Source organism: Patiria miniata, unplaced genomic scaffold (genome assembly GCF_015706575.1).
Source record: "Patiria miniata isolate m_02_andy unplaced genomic scaffold, ASM1570657v1 HiC_scaffold_3, whole genome shotgun sequence".
In the NCBI taxonomy this organism is placed as follows: Eukaryota; Metazoa; Echinodermata; class Asteroidea; order Valvatida; family Asterinidae; genus Patiria; species Patiria miniata.
The window spans coordinates 4238409-4255196 of NW_024037069.1; the positions used below are offsets into that span (position 1 = coordinate 4238409).

The 16788-nt window shown below is 41.4% G+C and overlaps 1 protein-coding gene across 1 annotated transcript; it reads right to left on the reverse strand.

Moving 5' to 3' along the window:
• Nucleotides 1-3756: 3756 nt before the first annotated feature.
• On the reverse strand, nt 3757-4803 carry LOC119738289 (allatostatin-A receptor-like). Its single transcript, XM_038213129.1, has one exon. The coding sequence runs from the start codon at nt 4801-4803 to the stop codon at nt 3757-3759; it is 1047 nt and encodes a 348-aa protein (XP_038069057.1).
• Between the last annotated feature and the right edge of the window lie 11985 nt (nt 4804-16788).

Here is a 16788-nt window from a genome sequence, read left to right on the forward strand (position 1 = left end):
ACTGTGACAAATCAGTTCCCACAATAATGTGGCATGTGAAGTTGAAGCAACGTTTGCGGGAAGAAATACTTGTGACTGTGACTTGAAACAAGACAAGCATTCGCACAGTTTGATTTGCGGAACCGAACTTGCGTACCCAGAAATTTGTGGCATGATAATTATATGAAAACTGAAAATAAATCAATGTGTAGTTCTCTGAACGTTTATGTTGTAATTTGTTTAATGATCTTTTTTTAATGCGTATAGACCACACAAGAGCGTAATCAGGTCGAACGTGTTACTTCAACTCATGCATGTTTCGACACTCATTATAATTACCTTCTTTGTACGATAGAACTTTCATAAGCCCTGCGGGAAGTGCCGATAAATTGTATAAGGCATTTTATGTTAGCCAGTACTTTACAAGTAGTTTTAATCAAACTTAAAGCTAATTGCCTACGTTTTGTTTCGATCAGCTATAACAATGCCTTTTATTAACGTCGCATCTTAGTCGCACTCTAAGAAAAAATGCCCGTAATGTCACCGTAAAAGCTTTGTGAAGCGGTTATGGCTTTGACAGCACATTGATCAGCTTTTTATAATACATGTAGCGAACCTTGCGTGTATGGTACTTAAGTTGTTCTACAAAACCCCTCAAGGATTGAACACACAAAGGGAGATCAACTTCTTTTCAGTCCTCGGGAGTTGGGTCTTTTGTTCAAAACGGTCCTCTGTAGTAGGTTTGTATGCTCAGTCTATGGAAGAGCGTTTTATTACAGGGACAAATGAAAACACCAGGGAGTATAGTAAAACAAGAGCGGGTGCAATAGGTGTGTATACGAATCATAGCTTTCAAAGCATTGTCAATCAACCTGCGTCACCGCATCACGTTTTGCAGGAAATTCACGTAGAACGTTCCTTCTTGTGACGGTTCAAGCAATAAAAGCAATAAACCGTAAATAATACGGGAAATGAACAGTCTTTGATACAATATTTTGTATCCAACTATACACGAGAAATGCAAATTAAAGTAACGGTCATTAAAAAATACATGACATATACCTTAACAGATAAACCAAATCATACTCAAAATGGCGTTGGGGGATTTTTTATATTCAGGTAAATAAAGTCCGAAAACCTGTTTTATGTACACAAATGTGTCCCATCGCGTTAATTCAAAAATACCGCGTCCGTCGTTTCTGCCATGATTTTACACAATTCTACTGTCATGTCCGCGTTAAGTCGAAAACGAGGCGTATTTTTTAATAGACTAAAATCGTGAAAAACAGTTTAAAACTATAATTAACCATTCTTCATTTTATCAATTTTACACGGCCTGAATTTCTCTAGTTTAAAATTCACTCAAACTTACGTGCAGCAATACAATAATTCATTATCCTTCAGGTAACTTCGTTTTCCATCAACGTGATTATCACGAGTATATTTTCCATTCAAGAAAACATGGGAAACTTCTGGTAAAATATTGACGTGAAAATCCCGTCATTATATGGGCAGCCAGAAATTTGAATTTGACGATAAAACTCTATTTATGTAATACGTAATTCTCAAGTCATAATTACGTCAGTCATACGAAGTACGACGATATAACCAGCTGACAACGTCTTCACTAGCAGGGTAGTGGTCATTGGTATCATGTAACATAATAAGTTGGGGCCCAAACGCACAAAAGATCAATGTGTGTGAGACAGCTCCACAGCTTGCCCAATCGACCTTGCGGTTTGCATTCCACATGCAACACGCTGGCCACGTGCACTCACACAACTTACCTAAGCAAGAAATCCAGTCATTGGGAAAAAAACTTTGACAACAAAAATGATCATTGGTTTCTTAACCTATGAAATCGAGTTTTATATGAATGGAAAGAGAACTTCATCCTCTTTACAAAACAGCTACCCCAGTGCGCTCTGCCGTTGGGTTCTCGAGATACGTTCAGATATACAACCAAAGGTATGTCCTAAACGGTCATTTTCTGTTCCGCTCCATAGGCAATTGCCTCATACCTCACATTTTCAATAAAAAATGATCAGTGGTTTTTCTGCCTTTCCAAGCCAGACATAGATAGACGTAAAGCCAGAAGAATGAATTTTCATAATCTGCAACCCCCAGATTTGTGCGACCGTCTGCTCTGAAGATACAAGGAATTTAGTGTAAAAATGGGCTATCTTTGTGGTCATTTCCCACGTCAAAGCTTATGTGGATATTTCCGGTCGAGCAGATGCGCTACTTTTCATTAAGGAGACACGTTATCGTAATTTCTTCGAACGGTGGGAGACACCGGTCATTAGGGAGACATTTGGATGTCTCCCTAATGTCACAGCCCCCTTAAGAGGCAAAATTGTATTGTTGCAATTAGATTATATTTGTTGCTCGTGGTCTAATTAGTAAACATACAGAATTTCTTGGAAAAAGGACAAGGGAAAATTGGGTTAGGGCACATTGAAGTTTGAAAAATTGAAAAAAAATGCACAACTCTATAGGAATGTCTCCCAAATGACCCATTTCCCGTAATTATAATTAATTTAAATCGTCAAGCATTACTGTAAATCGTGAAGCATCATAATGCACATCCAGACAGACGACGATTGCGTTCAGATCGACAGTCTAAAATTTACTCAGTGCTACCGTGCCACCATTGTGACCCGTCGGCAATCAAAATGAACAATTAGGCCTACATTCTTACCGCCTGAACTCGATTTAGACTTGGCCTAATTGAAATAAACAAAACATAAACAATGGGCTGTTCAAGTATGTATAAGCAAAGTTGAAAAGTATACAGATTCAACAATTAAAAGCGCACGTATAGGCCTAATGACTCGTGGGAACACGGTGCAAAATAGTGTACAATTTGCTCAACTACTTCTTAAAATACTTGAACTACTTCTCAATCAAAGCAATGTACAACTATATATTTTAAGGTGAAGGAAACAAGTATTCGTTTTGAAGATGACATGTTACAAAATACAATATATCATGTTACCATACAGCCACTGAAGTTTCGGGTTTGAACGGGTTTTTTTTCTTTCAGTTTTGTTGATCTCATATGATGCATGTTTATGTGTTGGTACTTTCAAGTACCAACGCGAATAAGAACATCTACATGCGAACTCTTGTTGTCTGTTGAAATCGAGCAGAGATTTTAAAAATAAGTTGATCTACTAGAGGGGCCTCGTAGCCGAGCGATTAGAGCGTGGAGCTACGGATCGGAAGGTTGGCGGTTCGAGTCGCATTCGGACCAAAAACTGGAAAAAAAACCTCTCTCCGACGACCCAAGAGTAAAATGGGTACCTGACTCGTTCAGGGAAGGTAAGACGGCGAGAGGAGAGGACTGGGCACCGTCACTCGTATGCCGCGCCCAAGACACAGTGGATCTCTAACATGCCACTGCCCCTACGGCCAGTAATGGTTATAAAACCTTTTTACTGTTACAAATGTCGTCCACTGAATTTCGCTCTCAGTACATCCTTGGTTAAATGCGACTCTAAAACGCCAGTTTGGAAGGAAAGTATCCGCTGAAGATGATTGTGAACAACATGCATTACATTTGTTATCATTCGTGCAAATCACAAATCGACATGCCGAAAGAGCATCGACATGCCAAATCTCGTTGGCTGTTTTTGATTAAAACGAAAGAATTAGTGTAGCTACAAAATATTGGCCTGTCTACGACTTGGTTTGCTCTAAATACATCTTTGGTTAGGTGCGACTCTGAAACGCCAGTTTGGAAGGAAAGGGTCAGATGTAAATGCTTCACTCCGCTTAAGATGATTCACCAACATGCATTCGATTTGCGTTCATTCTTGAGGAAGCAGCTGACATTGAAATGGTGTTCCCATCCTCCACTCGATTTCTTCGACACCGCTTGAGTACTAGTTTTCTCAGCTCTGAGCGAAATTTCTCGTACTTGAAGCAGTAAATGACCGGATTGACGAGCATGTTGCAGGCCACTAGGCTAGTAAAGGGATCATACAACGAAGTGTTCCAATCTCCTGTAAGTTGACTATACAGGAACAACAATTCTATTGGTGTCCAGCACAACACAAACATTAATCCTATGAGAATCGTCGTTACCAGAACGTTTTTCTTGGCTTTATTTGTAGTATTACGAGCACCAATCATTGGATTAGCAGACTTCTTGGTAAGCGTGAAGATTATCCGGCCGTATGTACAAACCAAGATCGTTATGGGAACCAAGTATTCAATAGTAAACTCAGCTGAAAACTGGAAAACCCTCAAGCCAGTCTCCAATTCCGTAAGTTGACAATATCCTTCATTAATTTCAAACAGAAATGCAAAATGAGAACTGTATATGCAGCCAATAGCCCAGGCAGTTCCAATGGCATACTTGAGCTTGACTGAGGAACAAGTATTGCGATGCTTCACCGGGTGGCAAGTCGCCATAAACCGCTCCAGCGATATGATGACGAGGTTGTATGTGGATGTCACGTTCATGCACCACACGAACAAATCAAAGTTAATGAACCGACACATTAACTGCGCATAAATGTTACTCTCGAAGGACATTGGTTTTTCGATGACCTGTAAAACTACCCGCCACAAGAAAAACACAACGCCAGCAACACAGTCGATGACTGACTGATGCAGGATGAGACGATTCGTGAAGGAGCTGAACACTCGTCGTCTGAGCAGCATAACGGTGATGACCATGCCGTTACCAAGCACAGCCAAGCAGGCGATGAGTGTGTACACTGCAGCAAGTTGAGGGCTGAGCAGATTCGGTGTCCAGTCGTCTTGGGTTGAGTTGTCGAAATCCGTCGAGATTCCTTTTGGGTAGTCTAAAGACATATTTTCGTCGGCCACCAGTTTTCTGAAATGCGATGTCTGTTTCTAAAGAACTAAGCCATCGGTGTGTGGTCCGCATTTGTGGTTCCCACTTTATATCCAACGGTGTTTCAGTGAGTATGTAGCAATCCTCAGCTACAAATCCAATCAACGTTTCACTCTGATTTAATCACCCACTGTCGCCAGTTTTCTTTGTGATTACTTGCAACTTCTGCCAACTGCTACAATTTAATAAAACACATGGCTACAATGCCAAACTCGAAACACTTTAATTTAATCCTTTTGCAGTCCAAAGAAATTTGCTCGTCCCGACTGAGGTATAATTGAATTAAGAAGTCAGTTCGATGTCTTTGCTAACGAATACTAGTGACGAGTGTTTGCTTTCAATCACATGGCTTCGCAATTTAAGCGTGTGATTTAATAGTTTGAGGGTTGGAATTCAGTTATTTCCTATTTGCCTTGTACCAACAACAGGCCTACAAGGCAAATTAAGTTCGGCAATGGCGTGGTCTAACACAAATATCTCTAGGCCGTGGCTCTAGCGTTGGAAGGCACCCATGCCGATCAAACACCTGTTTGTGTGTTCCGTAATCTGTTTAGCATCTGAATACATATCTATGCGTACGAGCTCCTTCAAATGGGATCGAAAAATATAGGAACTGCAAGTAATAAAATGTATGATCAGTTTGGCAAACATGTTGCAATCTTCGAATGGAGAAAATATTGTATAAAACAACTTGTTTATCTTATCATACATTATCGAGTTTTCAAAGTTATAGATCTTGACGAGTGTCCAAAACAAGACAATCGCAAATGTGTGCAATGTGAAACAAGTAATCCAATCCAGTCTGGAGATCCGCCGTCTAACAATACCCCTGGTGTTGTTGACTTAAAAAAAATGGGCACACTATCAATACAGCCTACAATCAAGGCAGTAGGAACGGCAATCTTAAGCTTTAATTTGGTCCAAGCGTTGCGATACTTCAATACCAAATCGCCATAAACTGCTCAAGCGATATGATAACAATGTTGTACGTGGATGTCACTTTGACGCACTAAAGTACGAAATCTGAATACACGAAGCGACAGAAAAGTCGATCATTTAAGGTACCTTCGACTGATACTTAAATGTGTTGACTCTTGATAACGACATGAAGAAGAACATAACTCCACCGATAGAGTCAATGATAGACTGGTGCAGGATGGAACGATGTGTGAAGGAGCTGAACCCTGCCTGTCCGAGCAGCATAACGGTGATGACCATGACTAAGCACGGCCAGAGAGGTGTCGATTGTGTTGACTGCATCCAGTACAGTACACGGCTGACAGGTTTCGGAAACCATTCTCCACTCGGTTGCTAACACAGTTTGAGTTCTATTTTTCTCAGCTTTGAGCGAAATGTCTCGTACTAATTAAAGCAGTAAATAACCGGATTGACGAGCATGTTGCAGGCCACCAGGCTGGTAAAGATATCGTACAGCAGAGTGTTCCAATCCCCCTGGAAGTTGTAGGTACCATACTTCTATTGGTGTCCAGCACAACACAAACATTATCCCTATCAGCATTGTCGTAACGAGAACGTTTCTCTTGGCTTTATTTGACGAATTCTGACCACCGTTCATGGATTAGCAGATTCTTGGTGAGCTTGATGAGTATAGATTAAAATAGTAATGGGTACCAAGTATTCAAAAATAGTCGCCGGTGAAGTTTCAAGAACTTTCAAACCAGTTTCCAATTTCGTAGGTTGACAATGACGTTCATTTACTTCAAATAAATAGATATAATGAGAGCCGATGAAGCCAATGGCCCAGGCAGTCCCAATGGCAAGCGCAGCCAGGCAAGCATTGATTGTGTTGACCGCATCCAGTACACGGCTGGCAGGCTTTCAGAAAACATTCGTCGTTTTGTATCGCTTCCAAAGTTGATGCCGAGCAAAAGTTGTTGCTTCTTTCTGAAGCGGTTCTCGTAATGTCTGGATACATCTTGCCATTAACCCTGTACAGTCAGACAGAAGAAGAGTGTCTGTTGAAAATTATAGGATTTTTTTTTTCGACTTGGTTCGCTCTAAATACATCTTTTGTTAGGTGCGACTCTGAAACGCCAGTTTGGAAGGAAAGGGTCAGATGTAAATGCTTCACTCAGCTTAAGATGATTCTCCAACATGCATTCGATTCGTATTCATTCGTGAGGAAGCAGCTGACATTGAAATGGTGTTCCCATCCTCCACTCGATTTCTACGACACCGCTTGGGTACTAGTTTTCTCAGCTCTGAGCGAAATTTCTCGTACTTGAAGCAGTAAATGACCGGGTTGACGAGCATGTTGCACGCCACCAGGCTGGTAAATATATCGTACAACAGAGTGTTCCAATCTCCTGAAAGTTGTAGATACAGGTACCACACTTCTATCGGTGTCCAGCACAACACAAACATTATGCCTATCAGCATTGTCGTGACGAGAACGTTTTTCTTGGCTTTATTCGTGGTGCTCCGAGCAACATTCATGGAATTAGCAGATTTCTTGGTGAGCTTGCTGAGTATCCGGCTGTCTAGACACTATCTGTCTTTGTCAAAAAATTAAAAAATCATTATACCGAATCATATTCATAAATTGAAATGTTATATGTGCATTAATATTTAGGCCTTGTCTCACACACTTGTCCTGTCTGTCTACCGTTGTGTTTTGTTTGTCCCTTGTTACAGTACTTTGGTTGTATGTCTGTCCATAGGTAAGGGCACAAAAGCGTCTGCTTAACCTTATACCTAACTGTTGTCATTTAATATTACACTTATTAGTAATCACTGTGTACATAACTGTCATATATATTACTATTGACCTTTCTTAATTTATACATGATTGTACATAATTGTAATGAATGACATCATTGAAATAAATGTTTCCAAACTAAACTATGTATAGATCAAAATGGTAATGGGAACCAAGTATTCGGTAGTAATCACCGCCAACGTTTCAAAAACCTTCAAACCAGTTTGCCGTCTTTAACTTCCAAAATAAATACAAAATGAGAACCGTATATGAAGCCAATAGCCCAGGCAGTACCCACGGCAAACTTCAGCTTGCCCGAAGACCAAGAATTGCGATGCCTCACCGGGTGGCAAGTCGCCATAAACCGCTCCAGCGATATGATGACAAGGTTGTAGGTTGATGTCACATTCATACACCATATGATAACACCAAAGTTAATGAACCGACAGATTACTTGGTCGAGGATACTTCCCTCGAAGAACACTGTTTTGGGGTTGATCCGCAAAATCACCTGCCAGAGGAAAAACACAACGCCAGCAATACAGTCGATGACAGACTGATGCAGGATGAGGCGATTTGTGAAGGAGCTGAATACTCGTCGTCTGAGCAGCATTACGGTGATGACCATGCCGTTACCAAGCACAGCCAGGCAGGCGATGATTGTGTAGACTGCAGCAATTGGCGGGCTAAGGGCATCCTGTGTCCAATTGACATTTGTACTATTTCCGAAATTTGCCATAATTTTCTGAAGATTGGTCGAAGTCGAGATGACACAAAGATTTATTACGCTTGGCGTTAGTTTTATTACTGCAATAGTTTTCCGTTTTGGGTAAAACGGATTTTGTTTGTGGTCTCAGACTATTTCATGAGGCCTGTTAAGGCTACATTTTAGTCACTACATTTGAATTTTTTTAGAAGTGTTTACTGATATACGACTTTCATCTCCAAAAAAAATGTTGTAATGGCCTAGTTCGAATAACTACATGGCTATATTCGTTTTCACTAAGGTCAAAGACACATAAGTGATGATTAAAATATGTTCGCAGTTGCCTGTTAAAGTCAAATGCATGGCTCGTTTATCTGTACGCGATCTTTCAGATAGAAGTAAGTGATCTGTCTGACATTATTGTTGTGATGACAATATGGGTTTTAAGTAACCTTGGAGATACATACGCAGTAGCTTTCATTAAAGATCTTCGTCGATCGGGAAAAACATCAACACATTTCGGCTTCACTTTCGTTCAGAGATCGCCCAATTTTACTGCTAACACATCAACATTATTGTTTACACTCACGAAGACAATGTGAAAACACTACGTTAGCTATTATGCCTTGTTTATACGTATTTCCAGCAGGGATTATAGTGCTCAACTTATGTGGTACAGGTCTCAACTTCAGACTAGCACCGCATAGGCCTAATGCATGTCATAAAAATGACAGTTCACTGTGGGAAATCAGGCCTCACAATAATGAGGCACGTGAATTTGAAACAACGTTTTATGGCGTGAAACACGTGTGACTTGAAGCAAGACAAGCATTCGCGCAGCTCGATTATGGCGGACCAAAATATTTGCACTCAAAAATTTACTCATATGATCAATACACACTAAAATACTAGTTTTGTGAACGTATTATTTTACTTTTTATACCAAACTGTTATAATTTCGTGGGAAATGATTATCAATTTAATGTCCGCAATGGCACCATCAGGTTGAACGTGTTTCTTTAAACCATGTTCCAGAGCACATTGTCATTCCCTTTTTGTATGGTAGAAGACTCATTCAAACCCATCGGGAGGGGAGCATTTGACGAGCAGTTTTAATCATACTAAAAACCAATTTTCCAAAGAGGCGTTTCGTGTGGCTGCATTAATGACTTTTTGCCGTGATCAAAAAAGAAATGGCTCTTCAACCAGGAATGAATGTCCTTCCTTTCATATCGTTGCCCGCTTCGACGGGGACCGTTTCCTGATTGCGAAGCAATCATTTCCGCTTGGGAGTTGTTCTCGTGACATCCTTTTGGATGGTCTCACGCCATTCAGGGCATCAATTACGAAAGCCCTGGCTTGCAGCTCATTAAAAGAACGGCTATTGTGCGGTTCATCTGCCGCGTCTGCCTCAAAATGCACCAGCAAAGATTGCTCATGATGAAATACCAAGAAAAGTGAAAAGACCGGCAGGGTTCAGAAACGAACATGGTTAGACACAATCAGCAACGACCTCAAATTACCCGTAAGCAGCGTAGACCTAACGAAGGACACCAATGACAGAGCTTGCTGAAGACTACATATCAGACGCGCAACGGTCAGTGGCGCACCAAGGATCTGGTTGGGGGGGCTAAAAAAAATGCAAAAAATGTTCCCCAAAATGTTCGGCCGCAGAAAAAAAGTTGGGTTTTTTTCAGGGGCGGACTATTTCGCGTTGGTGGCGCCACGAAAATAGGCCACATACATATCACCGAGGTAAAATCGTGGGACTAAAAAAAATAATAATTCCCCCCCCCCCAAAAAAAAAACAATCTCTGGGGGTGGGGGTGGGGGTGGAAGGCTCAAGCCCCCACCCAGCCCCCCCCCCCCCACCATTGGGTGCGCAACTGGCCATGGTTACTTGGAAACGAGTGCGCGACTGACGACGATTTTGAGGCAGCATAGTGGTGTAGATTGAGCCAACCCAGTGTACAGCGCAGCCCCTTCAGGCAGGCAGAGATAATCTCTCTATATATATACAGCAAAAGAGGATCTACTCTATATAGACTAATGCCCTTCATCCCCTCCCCCGACGTCAGGCCCGGATTTCCCAATAGGCACAGTATGCACTGTGCCGAGGGCCTACGAAAAATTGGGGGGCCTAAGCAAAATTGGGGGCCTACAAAAATACCGCAGTGTGCCATAAAACACATAGGCCTACCCAGCGCAGAGAAAGGTTTTTACAAAAGTTTTAGGGTCTCTCTAAGAATTTCCGAGTTCACCAACTGACGTCGTACAGCATGTATGCATTGGCCCTACGTTTAAAATGTACGTGTAAAGTCTGTCGTTCTGAATCACGGTGCCAATCATGGGCGTCGATTGGTGGGGAACGGGGGGACATGTCTTTCCCCAACGAATTTCGTCCCCGAATAAAGAACATGTAGCCTACATTTGATTCTACAGCTCAGAACAGCTGATTTAATGACTCCAAACTCGAAAAGGACGTTTAAATGATGATCTTGCCCTAAAACGGTTGCAGTCGTCAGAAATTGCCTCAGATCGCATCACAGCGCGCCTACATCCAATTTTTTTTCAGGGGCCCTTAGGCTTCGCACTCGCATAATTAGTACTGATCGAGATACACATGTATGTACAGCCCCCACTTTTGAGAAGCTTTTCGAATGTCCACGGCCGGGCTTTCGTCATCCCAAATCCCCCCCCCCCCTCGCCTGCACAGATTTACACCACTGGTCGTCATTGCACTCGCGTGGTCACGATTCTAATCATGCCACCAGCTGACGTTAATGTGACATTGTATTATAATGGCATCATTCCCTAAACTTAGCGTAAGTACAAAAAAAGATGAATTTTCCCAAGCTACTAAAGCTAGCTAAAGGAGCTGAATTAGAATCAAACAAACAAAATTCCTTAGTAAATATTAGTAAATATGTGTATATTTGGTCAGTAGTTTGATATGAATATAATGAGGTAAGGGAAACTTGCTAGAATTTCATCAATCAGCGCGATGTGTCATTGCCGGCCGAAAGTAGCGCGACGCGAAGCAATAATTGATGAGACAGAATAAGAACGAGCTTGGTAAGGTTTGCTTGATTAACCCGTCGGGTGAAGTCGAGCAACACGGATACACCTACCATTACAAACAAGCCACGTCCCGATGATAACGGCCAGCAAAAAAGAGCAAATGTATCGGGCCCACTTTCACCCGACGTTCACACCAATAAGAGCTCGCAGTCCCGTGCACGGCTTCCACCCATCGTTTCACCAACCTTCAAGTTCATGGCCAACACAATGCTCTAATAGCAAAACAAATGAGGGTATACAAATCGTGACTTGGCAGACGTAGGAAATTTTGGGTCTATTTGCTGATCTGCTCCCTTTAAAGAAAAAAAAATTACAGGTGGAGCACAGATGATTTCTGAAGAAAAAAATTCCCCGGGAAATTCCTTTGTTATTTCAAGCTGTTACTTTCTTCAACGTCTTCTCAGCATGTCTGTATTTTCTTTTGGACATCTGCCGAGGGACTGACTCTAGGATGAAACTATTAGCATTACATGCAACAATAATGACATCATGACAGATCATTTACACGGCTGTCAGTTTTTATGTGCGTGCCTTTTGCTTAACAGGGATATGCAGGAGTAGACCTAAGGTACCGAAAGATCGACCTAGTTGGTACCGATATTAAATTTAAAAATATTAACAATAATCTCAAAGATAGCTGCTGCATATAAGGATCTATAGTCTTGAGGGTTACATTACATCTGGGTTATCGTCGGATATGATTTAATGAGCAGATGTAGATTTTTTTTCTATAATAAAAAATAGAGTTTGTAGGACTTTGAACAAACGCACGGTGTTGGGCTAAGTGGGGTTTGAAAATGAAGATACCGGATTACTCTATAAAAACTCCATAAAAACGATTGATATATCTCGCAGTTGTTTCAATATTGATTTTTTTAAGAATAAATTTAGAAATATTTGGCTGCTTGTAATCTGAAACTTGACTGTGCTATTTGAAGCAAACATCTGGATTATATCTCTCGCGGTTGATTTTTTTCAGCATTGTTTTTAAAGTTTCAAGGTATTTTCATTGTCAGTTCCGTTCTGGCGACGTCGTCAATCTTTCTTCCACTTAACTTGTTCTTAGCATGTATCTGATCCATTATGATTCAATTATTAGAATGCAGCAAACTTCGCCACAATCATGAACTGATTATTTATTTTAAACATTTTTTGACCTACCGTTAAAGAGCGTCAACATTTTATGACGTTACCGGTAGTTCTTTTGAAAAGTACAACCTAGCCAGAGACTAACATCGTGGAATACAAGTTGACATCTTTTTTCACTTTAAAATTATAAGGCACTTCTGGATTTGACCGGAAGGAAATGTTACGTGATTTGGCACACGCGAGATAAAACGAAGGTCCTGCACCCATTTCATCAAACTCTTCGTAACTTACGATGCATCGCAGCGATGCGACGCGTCGTATCTCTACGATGCATCGCAGCTGCGACGCGTCCTGCGATCCATTTCACGAAACACGTCGTAAGTGCGATGCGTCGTAGGTGTATTTACAGCACAACTCGGTGACTGTTTTATGTATTTAGTCAACGTACAGTAAATAGTCGTCTGATATTCAACAGAATCGTCGGATCTCAGCTCGAAATTTGTTAAAACGTAAAACAAAATGGCGGCCGTGCGATGCCATTTTGAAGGAAAACAAACTCTCATTGGACTGTATAGCTACTTTGAAATTTCAATTCTAATATTCCGGTCTAATTCATAATTATTCAATGATTATTCCATTAACAACTTTTCACACATTACCTCGGTATTATAATCTCGTTAATGTAATGTTTATGGCATAAAACTGGCTTAGAAATTACTCTTCTTATTTTGCGACGACCACAAGACACGTCCTAACTTGCGACGTGTTTAAAGCCTTTGTCAAGGAACTTGCGACGCGTTCAACACATCGCAACTTTTGTGAAATGAAAGATACGACGCGTCGCAGCGCTTCGTGAAATCGGGTGCTGGGTCCTGAAGGTCCCAAAAAGTCAGGTTCAGGCCTCTTACGGTCGATTGATACGATTTTTTAAAAATTAAATCTAGAAATCTTAATTGCCTGTGATTTGATAGATGATGAGTCATATTGACGTCATTAATTGTTATTCATCTTCAGTTGGTTATGCATTCATGTATTAAAATTGAAGTTGATATCAGTTTTTTATTTTGACAAACAGTTCTGGAGAAGGAGTGGGTGAGAAATATAATAAAAAAAACAACCACAGTAAATTAGTAGAATAACAATAGGTGTTGGGCTAATGTCTAATGTCATTTTGATTTTAAAAAATTGCTTCGGGTTGCAGAAGTCATTTTGGGATGATAAAAATACTGAAATGACCAAAAAGAAAAAGAGGTCGCCGTATAAATACAGAGTGTTACTGTAGATCGGAATAGTGCAGTGAAGATATTGTTTGCGTGTATGTGGGACAGTATGCGGCGAGTGATGATTCTAGGATGTGTAGGGCTGTTGGAGCGGCCTTAAAAGATTGAGACATGACTGCAGTAGTGACACTTATTTGGATGACAGAAGATTGTGTTGCCCAGCCACACTGATGAAAAGTTACCTTGTAGATATTGCGGGCTGGCGCAGGCCGGGCTACACAAACCTCGACCCGAAGTAGGTCTGCCAAGATTCACGGAAAATGCCTCAATCCGGGATGGGTGTCCTTACGGTTATCGCACTGTGCACTTCACGCTAGGCGTTGCTAACGTGATGAAAGCCAGCCAGCGTTCTTTTCGTGCGATCAAGATGTATTTGTTTGCAACTTGGATGAAACATCAGTGTTTGGTGCGCGTGCATCTGTGGTTCAGACTTCACTTCCCAAAGTGTTGTGGTGTGTGCATGTGTGTAAGTGTGTACCAATCATCAGTAACGAGTCCAATCAACGTTCCACTCCGATTTGGTGAGACAAAGACACCATTTTTCTACGAAAACGTGAGGTATCTACTTCATGCATCACTGTGGTCCGCATCTTTAGTTCAAACTTCATATGCCAAGGTGTTTAAGTGAGTGTGTACCAATCCTCAGCCACTAATTCAATCAACGTTCCACTCTGATTCAGCCACACAAAGGCACACGTCTTTTTTTATGATTGCATGCAACTTTGCCCAACCGCTGTAATTTAATAAGAAACATGGCTACAAAGCCTAATTCGAAACACTTTAATGTAACCGCTCGTCACCGGTGAGATAAAATCGAATTTCGAGATCACCTAATGATTTGCTCTTTGTGCTAACGAATACTAGTGACGATTTCTCAATTTAATCGCAGCCTCGCATTTTAAGCGTGTGATTGAATTGTTTGACGATTAGAATGGTGTTGTGCATCGGATCAAATAAACCGGGACAAACCGACCCGAAGCATTATAGAAATAAACAAATCCGAACCGAAACCGATCAGAACTCCCTAAAACCAACCCGACCCGACCCGACAAAAATTCAAGGAAAACCAACCCAAACCGACCCGAAACGGAACCGACCCTTAAAAAACCGAATATCTGGCTTTTGCAACTGTGTCAGCGTTTAATTTTGTGCGTGAACTTACCCGCCTGGCCTCGCGTGTAAATAGTCGACTCTCAGCAATTGAATTATGCCGTACGACACTCACAACGTTACCTACTTGTGGACGGGCCTACATGTTATAGACCGTGTGCGTTGGTAGACAGAAAACCAATTGATCCTACCAGGAACATAGTCTGAGTATCACCCGTTATCCACGGAGGCAATCTCCGCGCGCCAGCTAATCGGAGTCGATTTCACTAAATCGTGACGTCTTTTCATTCCTAAATCAAGACTATGGTTTGATTGGTCAATTCGAATGCAGTGTTTTGTTATACAACAACAACAACCGGGCACGTTATCGGGTAACATGATACAGATCGCGTGACACATTTTGTTTATCCATTGTCTATTACGCACAAAGGGTGAATGACCGAAGACCCGATATAGAAAGCGCTCACTGATTGGTCAAAATCTAGGAGGTCAAGATGCGGGGTCTTGCTTAATTAATCAGCGAATCTGTTCACGCGATAGACTACCGGGAACAGTGACTCTGCAAGAAATATTGCTCTGTGTGATTTGCGAACTGTTTCCGTTTTCTTCAGTTTATTTCGGTTGATTTCGTGTTACCTAAACTGGCTTAATCGACGCGACCCAACCCAATAATCGCAAACACAAAACCGAAACCGACCCGACCAAACAAGAAATGATGGACAAACCGACCCGACCCGAATTCAGTTTGAAGCGGATCGGTTTCGGTTTCAGGACGGGTTTGCACAACATTAGTTTGGAATTAAATTATTTCCTGGTTTTGAGAAGTTGCAGAAAATAAAAAAGTAAACAGGTTAAATAAAAATCCTCGTAAATATGAATCTGCTGAACAGGCTGTTGTGGCGCTGTGTGTCATTAAATAAGGATACACAACAGACTGTTGTGGCACTGTGTGTCATTATTAGTGTGGTGGAGCAGTTATAACGTGTGGTTGGCGCCTGGTCGATGATGATGGCCCGAGCCGAGCCATTTTTTTTGCGAAAATCCTTGGAAACAAAAATTCGAAACTGTTACATCATTATATTGCCATCTGTGTTTGGAGATCATTTCCATATGAACCTCTATGATATGTACGAAACCTTACATGTGATTGTCCTACTCCGGGAAAATATACGTCACTATAAAAACCATCAAGGAAACAACTTTGCGGATTTGGTTAACATTAATTTAAAGTCCTCTATTTTCCTACCTTTATTTTCAGGCATACCTTTAACAGTAAAGGGGAGAAAATCAGGCTTGATCAACTAGAAGTTTTGAGGTTTTCGTGCTAAAGGAACAAAACAGCGCAATTTGCACTGCGGTGGCCATTACCAGTCCACGCCAACAATCTCGATCAGCTGCAGATCTGCAGCTGCAAGTCCCTTTCCTGTCCACTGCTTTATATCGTTCTTCCATGATGTTGTTGGATGACCTCTTCGTCTCTTTCCATCGACTGACCCCCGGATTATTTCTTTGTCGATTCCTCAGTGGCGCACGACGTAGCCAAAGAAACGCATCTTCCGCATAGCCATCTGTTTTCTCAGCATCAACTCACTCGTAAAGTGTCACATGTTCACGTCCGTGTACATACCAAGGGCCTACTCCAACAATGGTAAAAGGCAAATAAAGTTCGGCAATACGTCTTAATGCGGAGGCTAGCGGTGAATTCGGCCGGCAATAACAGCCACCGTTTGTGTGTTCGTGGCTTCGTTTAGTATATATTTTGGTCGACTTTGTTTGCTCTGTTATTAAAATACAGTTTTGGTTTGGTGCGACTCTGAAACGCCTGTTTTGAATGAAAGTGTCCGATGTAAATGCTACACTCCGCTTAAGATGGTTGGACAACATGCATTACATTGAAAGTCATTCTTGAGGAAGCAGCTGTCATTGAAATGGTGTTCCCATCCTCCACTCGATTTCT

Bases quoted from the DNA above. Each gene is read 5' to 3' on its own strand.
- LOC119738289 (XM_038213129.1), bottom strand. From the start codon at position 4,803: ATGTCTTTAGACTACCCAAAAGGAATCTCGACGGATTTCGACAACTCA.